At 42.2% G+C, this 7,586-nt stretch overlaps 2 protein-coding genes across 2 annotated transcripts; both read right to left on the bottom strand.

Annotated features, from left to right (window-relative positions):
• Window positions 1-435: 435 nt before the first annotated feature.
• LOC123431130 lies at window positions 436-963 on the bottom strand. The gene has a single exon (XM_045114965.1). It carries the CDS (start codon window positions 837-839, stop codon window positions 567-569), a length of 273 nt encoding a protein of 90 aa, XP_044970900.1. The 5' UTR covers window positions 840-963; the 3' UTR covers window positions 436-566.
• Window positions 964-3,917: 2,954 nt separating this feature from the next.
• On the bottom strand, window positions 3,918-4,462 carry LOC123431129. The gene has a single exon (XM_045114963.1). It carries the CDS (start codon window positions 4,368-4,370, stop codon window positions 4,113-4,115), a length of 258 nt encoding a protein of 85 aa, XP_044970898.1. The 5' UTR covers window positions 4,371-4,462; the 3' UTR covers window positions 3,918-4,112.
• Window positions 4,463-7,586: the final 3,124 nt, after the last annotated feature.

Raw genomic sequence — 7,586 nt, 5'->3', positions numbered from 1 at the left:
CATGACCCTAGAAAACAGAAAAGAAGACGTGTGACCTACCTTTCTAGCTCTTTCCGTAACTCTCATAACAAAACCGGCAGATGGCCACAATCAGTTAACAGTTTAATGTGGAGGAACCATGCAACAGAAGGCAGGTTAACGAGCAAAACTGAAACTAAATGGATTGCTTGACGGCACCTTCAGTACATATATGGGAATTTATGATGTGTGTCACTTCAACACCTGCAGATGACCGTTCATGTGTGTTGCAGACTGAAGAAATTCAGCATGTCTAGCAGATCGACGGACATGAAGTACCTGAGTATTTTTATTTTTTTGCAATGCGAACAAAAGGCCGTTCCACTATTACAGATACAGGAATGGCTCTACTCTGAAACCAAATTAAAGCATCAATGCATAATAGAAAGAAAAAACAAACAGACAAAGAAAGTAATATGAACTGAAGTAAAAGAAATTTTTCATCATCATCATCGTGTTTTTTTACAACGGAAGATTCCACGGGGAAGCCAACCGGTTTCAGGCCGTGGTTGTTGCAGCAAACGCCTAACTAGTAATCACAGCTAGTGCTAATTTGGACCCCAGCAGCTGAGGTATATCACCGTCCTCAGCCCCTCCTCGGCCTTCTCCGCTCGCCGCTTCTCCGCCACCGCCGCAGCAGAGGCCGGAAGCTGCTTGGCACCCTGTGAGACGCCGCCACGGACGTTGGCCCTGGCCTTGGCTGCCCGGTGGATGGACTTGAGAGCATAGTTCCAGCGGCAGAGGCCGGCCTGATCCTTGAGCGCCTCCACGGCGCCGACACTCATCGCCACCATCCACGATGCCTTGGCCGGAGAAGCCATCTCTTCCCCTTGTTCTAGTGGACTTGCGAAGTTGCGCTACTGAAAGAACAGAGCTGGTTTTCTTGAACTATCTCACTGAATTGATGCTTGTTTGTGTTGATGGGAGGAAGAGTGGGAGTTGGCCGGAGTTATATACGGGAGAGCCGGAGCAAAACTGCCGGCGGCGGGTGCTGGTTTTCCAGGATACCGTGTGCTCTCAGGACAGGAGAGTTCACTTTTGCACCATCGCTTGCTTGCGCCGCATTTGCTGTACAGTGGGCCATGGTTTTGTCTGCTACGACCAGACAAGGCAGAGAGATAATACTGTAATAAGAGTAGATAGGTGTGATGCATATGAGATGGAGGACATGGTTTCCACGATACCAGGGCCGTGTGAGCTTCGTGTAAGTGTGTATATTATAAATACACCGATCCGCTTGATTGCTTTCAACAAACTCGTGGTACTGATACTATACTGATACTAACGATGATGTATTATGCTGTTGCTATTTAAAAAATCTGGTAAAAAAGGATCTCATAGCCTCGTTCTTATTATAAAAAGGGAGTAGCTAGAACTCATCTAGATGAGATATAATTTAATTTTATTCACATGAAAAATATAAATAGATAAAACCACATCAACACATATATATTTAAGTATCACATTCAAAGGTTATATAAGATGAATGAAATATAACTATAACTTAGTTAGATGAGTTCTAGCAAAACCGTTATAAAAATGAAGTCAACCAACGTCCAAGCCGAGCCATTACATTACACCAATTTAAATACATACACGCCGAAGCAACAAAATAGACAACCTACGTCATCATGTATCTAAACTATCGACACACAATGCTAAAGCAACAGATTCATAGGAATGCCACCAAAAAGTAACCACAACTCTGAATATCACGGGCACATCAAATTTTTAAATAATTTTGATGAGCTTTAATGCTAACTATCAGAAGATGCATGAATAGAGTCTCATCACATTGTGTCTCAAAGTCATCTTTCTAACATCAATTCTAGCTTTATTGTTCTAACCGGCACCTATCCGATCCCCTAAACCAAATAGAGGAGTACAATTTTTACTCTGCCTCCTATTCGACTCCTAGTTATACTCGGTCGCCTATCGCTGGAGCAAAAAAAATGCTTCCCCACCCCTCGCTTCAACCATCTCGTTCACATGCCTCATCTAAATCGGCACCACGCTTCCCACCCCCGCCAGCCACCATACGCCACCGTGGACACTCCGAAGGCCCCGTCGCGGTTCTCGCCCATCGGATTTGAGCCTTTCTCGCCATCGTTGGCGTAGAAATCATCAGATCTACGACCACCGCAACCGGCTGCGGCACCTTTTTCATGGACTGATCGGGTGCTGAACCGCACAACCCCGACAATGACTCTGCACTACATGTAGCTACGGATCCTTCTCTAGCCGCTTGGATCTCACTCGTCGGTGGTTCACCGGAAAGACACATCTGGTCGTCGGTCCGGCTCGGCACTGGCCCAACAACTCGTCGGCTCTCCATTGCCAGTCATAAAGAGTGGCGACTGCCCGCGGTAGGTGTTGCGTTGAGTTTGACAATGTCGGCACACTTTGGATGGGTGTTCTTCAAGTGCAAAAAAGATAAGGTGACTTCTTGTTTTGATTCTGTAGTTAACAGGATTCGATGAATTTGCAGCTCATGGTTGCTCAAAATTGTGTAGAATGTATGCGAATTTGGCACCGGGAAGAAGATTACATTGATTTATTGATAAAGAGAAAATTTATAGATGTTTTCGTGCACTCTTTGCTAGAGTAGAGACTAGAGATGAGACTAGATGCTACACAATGTTGAATTCATCGTAACCAAAGAAGAAAGAAGTGTAGGTCGATAAGCCAATGAAGAGAACCAACAATCAGAACATCGTGAAAATATTAATCTAACTAATGAAAGAAGTTATGAAAAATTGATATGTATTAAAGTGTCCAGTTATGGTTACTATTTTCTTTGGTTTCGTTCTTGTAGCGATGCTTGTGTTCATGGGAGGAGAGTGGGAATGGGACGGGCACTATATACGGAATGAAGTGGGAGGGAGACAAACCTTTGGTCTATGAGTGTATATAGATCATATATATAAAAAAGTAGTCGAAATATTCTGAAAATATTTTTAAAACAAACTTGATCTTTCATTGTACTTGTAAAAAAATTCAAAAAAGAAACATTGAATTTATAAAAAAACAAATTTCAGTCAAAACAGTGTCAATTGTGACCGATAATAGCAAATAATTTTGTTTTCGTTTGCCCTGAAGTCAAAAATTGATTTTTATTCATGAAAATCCACATAAAAGTGCAAACGAATCAATTTTATTCTAGAAAACTTCTTTTTTTTAACTTTTTCCAATTCATTAAAAAAAATCTTATATCAGGTGTATACACACCCAGAAATCAAAGGGTATTTTCACGGAAGGTAGCAAAACAGTTGACCGCGGGCGCTGGTTTTCCAGAATACCGGCTGCTCTCGATATCAGTTTATAGGTTTTCGCCGCAGCTCTCGCTGTCATCCCGATGCAGTGGCAGAAGGGGGCGGTTTTGTTCGTTACGACCGGACAAGGCTGGCACTGGCCGAGACAAGATAGGAGTGACGCACATACTGGAGAACGGACATGGTTTCCACGATACCAGGGCCAGCCGTGTGCTTATTTCCTTTTTCTTTCTTTGGCGACGCGGCCGTGTGCTTCTTCGTGTCAGACGCGTTGATTAGAGCACGCTTCCTATCACCCCGGCTTTCTTACTCTTCCTACTATCACTCTGATCACAGAAACTGCAGCAGCTGATCAGGACTAGTTTATGTATCTAATGGGACTAACCAAGCAAGCAACTGAAGCCGGCCCCACGAGCAAAACTGAAACTAAAATGCTGATATAAGAATTTCTCAAGTGCTTCAGATCGACAGAAAAACATAAATTGCGTGTAAGTTGTATAAGTTCTTTTCTCGGCCATACAGAACCAAACCTGTAGTCTGTAGTCTGTAGTCTGAAGCCAAACCAGAACATCTATGCACAATCCTCATCATCAAGATAATCAAAAAGCAACCAGACAAGGAGCAATATGAACTCAAGTAACATCGTTTTTCATCATCATCATCGTCATCGTGGTATTTTACAATGGGGGGTTCTTCCCAAGGAGGCCAGCCAGGTTTGAGGACATGGTTGTTTCAGGCTTTCACAAAAGCTCCTCATGCATCAAAGGCGTCATGGATGGAGCTAGGAGAAAACACCTCCTGGCTCTCAGGTATCAGCTACTACTAATTGGGACCCCAGCAGCTGAGGTACATGACGGTCCTCAGCCCCTCCTCGGCCTTCTCCGCCATGGCCGAGGCAGAGGCAGGTAGCTGCTTCTTGCCCTGCGACACGCTGGCTCGCACGTTGGCCCTGGCCTTGGCAGCTCGCTGGATGGACTTGAGCGCGTAGTTCCAGCGGCAGAGGCCGGCCTGGTCCTTGAGGGCCTCCACAGCGCCCACGCTCATGGCCACCATCCAAGATGCCTTCGCCGCACCCGCCATGATCTCTCTTTTCGTTGACTAGTCGGACTTTGTGGATTATGAATGAACTGGGCGGAAGGCTGATTGGTGTTTGTGTTGAGGAGAGGAAGAGCGGGGGTGGGAGAGGTTATATACAGGAGGGAGGCTGGTAGGTCCGGAGCAAAACAGTGGTCGCAGACGTTGGTTTTTCAGGATACCGGGTGCTCCTGATGGGTCACTTTGTTGCTACTCTGCTCGTTCAGGCCCAAGTATAGCTGTTCGTGTCCTTTTGTTTATCGAAAATGCTAGACCTACTAAAGCCTACATAAATTTATTAAACCTTCCAACTAATCTAAACATGCCTCCCCTGATTTTCAGGGGTGGGTGGGCCTCATCCTCTTTTATTGTCAAGTCAGACTATTACGTAAACGTACGTAAACATTTACGTAGATGTAGCATCGCTCTTTGTTTATTTGGAGGTGGAAGTGGCGGTTTTGCACATTGCGAGAGTATGGGATTGATGCAAGCCCAGATAAGAGCAACTCCAATGCGCCCACGGAAACGCCTTTTTTCGGTTTTTTTTCGTTTGGATCGACCGCTTTTTCGAACTGCGTACGTCCTGTTTAACATTTAAATCGGTGATGCGTCCATTTTTTTAGCAAATATGCACATATTTTGCATTATTTGATAAGCGGACATATAAAAAAAGATAGTTTTACAATCAAATAAAAAATAATTTTAAATAAATAAGTATAGTTTTACAAACCAAATAAAAATTAAATTGTCTCAAATACATGTGAAAAAAAGATACATCTATCGGTTGCCAACATGAACCTACATATGCTCAATCAAATCATTTTTGTATTTGCATGTGAGTTTTCCAATCACGCATTTCATAATAAAATTGAGCGAACTGTTCAAACATTATCACTCCTCCATGCTCACGCACAATATTCACACCCTGAAACTGAAACCCTCTTCTTTTCCTCTCCCCCACTTCTAAAAAGATTTTTAAAAAATACCAAAAAGATTTGCCTTTTTATTCACCCTTTTTTCGTTCGTCATTTCGTTTGCTTCTCGTTTGCTTAGGTGTTAGATTGCTTAAACTCATGGCTGACCTTGCTACTATTGCTAGTATTCATGAGAATGAGGTTCTCAATTTTAAGCAAAGGGAGGGAGAAAACTTAAAAGATGCTTGGTATAGAATTTGCAATGCTCAAAATAGATCTATTCACACGCAATCTACTACCGTTCTCCTTCATAATTTTTATGTGGGTATCTCTCCTTGTAATAGATATGTTTTGGACACTATTATGGGAGGAAACTTCTTGGGTAGCCATACCTTAGATTCTTATAATGCTATGACAAATATGGTAGGTTCACCCCCGCTCATGATTAATGAAACAATCTTAACCTTGGAACATGTGATGCGAAGGCTTGATGTTATTGAAGATAAAGTTGCTACCATTGAGCTCATTAAAAACTTGGACAAAAATATTCATAATCATATTACTCAATTTGGATCTAAGGTAGGAGTTAGTTTAAAAAACCTAAGGGAAAAGGAATCCATAGTTAACGAAAAAATGGATAAAGATTCTTCTAGGATTGGAAAGCTTGAGGACATTATTACCAACTTGTGTTTCGTCTTTGCCTCTATACAAACCACTCCTCCTCCTAAGACTGCCAAGTTTATTTATGTTCCTAAAAATAAGGGTGAATCTTCTAGAAAAAGTGATGAAGATCTTAAGATGATAAGTGTTCAACCTAGCTTTATTAGGGAACTCATTACTACAAGTGAAATTCTGGATTTCTCACCTACAAGTATGATTATTGATAAAACCAAAGGATCTCTTAGGGTTCACAAGTGTGCAATTGAGGAATTGCACACCAAGGATGACAATACCTAGATCAATTGCATTATGCCTAGCTAGGGGCATTAAACAATAGCGCTTGTTGGGAGGCAACCCAATTTTATTTGTTTTGCTTTTGTTTTCGTTTCTATTTTTGAGTGCTGCACATACTATTACCTCTGTAATAATTGTGTTTTATTGTTTTCATTAGTGTTTGGATCAAGTAAGACCTTTGGGATGGTCTATGGTGTTTGCAACTTGATTTTGCTGAAAAACAGAAACTTTTGCTCTCAGTTCAGAAATTTTATAAATTCGCTGGAACATGCTTTTGATCTGAATTTTTTACACAAGATTGGTTTACAAATTGCCCATATCGTCCTAAGTTTTCAGAATTTTGGGAGTTACAGAAGTATTCTAAGTAAATAGATTTCTACAGATTGTTCTGTTTTTGACAGATTCTGTTTTCTTTGTGTTGTTTGCTTATTTTGATGAATCTATGAGTTGTATCGGGGGAGGCAGCGAAGAAAAAATTCGAAGAGAACGCTCAGAGCGCGACACTTGGCGGCAGCTGAAAACACATCAAATGGCGGCGCGCGGGAGCGATCGCTGGGAGGTTTCCGAGGAGCGCTCTAGTTGGACACGACGATCCACCAAGTCCGCACAATGTGACCTTCGGTCAATCCACCCTTATTCAAACGAGCGGTGGGATCTGACAGCACCTTCGCCTCTCTGATAGTTGGGAAAGAGGAGCTTACGAAAAAAGCTTCTGCAAGGGCTCGTTCACAAAGACTCGCAAGTCGTCCCCAAGGCCCTCCACATAAAACCAAGATTTATGCCACTCCCGAACATGTCTCGAAAGGTCAAAGGAAAAGAAGGTGGAATTAGGGCGGAGCTACACTGCTGCAGGAAGACTCCCCCATGATCACAGATAGTGCCCTCATTAGACTGAATGCAAACACTTGCGTAACAACTCAAAATGGGGAGCCGTCCCAAGGAAACACTCACAAAAAGTGATGAAATTACCAATATGAAGAACTCCGTTGGGAGGAATGTGATGTGATACGTCTCTAACGTATAGTACGTTGTACGTTACGTACATATATTTTTTAATTGTTCCATGCTATCATATTATTAATCTTAAATATTTTATATGTAATTATACATTATTTTATATTATTTTTAGGACTAACCTGTTAACCGATGCCTAGTGTTAGTTTTTACTTTTTACGTGTTTTTGACTTTTTAGGAAAATCAATACCAAATGAAGTCAAAACATGATGAAACTTTACTGTAACTTTTTCTCAATCAAAAGAGACCCTAAAAGCTTCGGGGGCATGCAAGTAGGCGTATGGGTGAGCAACGAGCTCACATGGTGCATGAGAGGTAGGGTGCGCTCCCGAGCTCGTGG

Source organism: Hordeum vulgare, chromosome 2H, assembly GCF_904849725.1.
Source record: "Hordeum vulgare subsp. vulgare chromosome 2H, MorexV3_pseudomolecules_assembly, whole genome shotgun sequence".
Lineage (NCBI taxonomy): Eukaryota > Viridiplantae > Streptophyta > Magnoliopsida > Poales > Poaceae > Hordeum > Hordeum vulgare.
The sequence above is the reverse complement of the archived record's forward strand: the minus strand, read 5'-3'. Positions and strand labels throughout refer to the sequence as shown.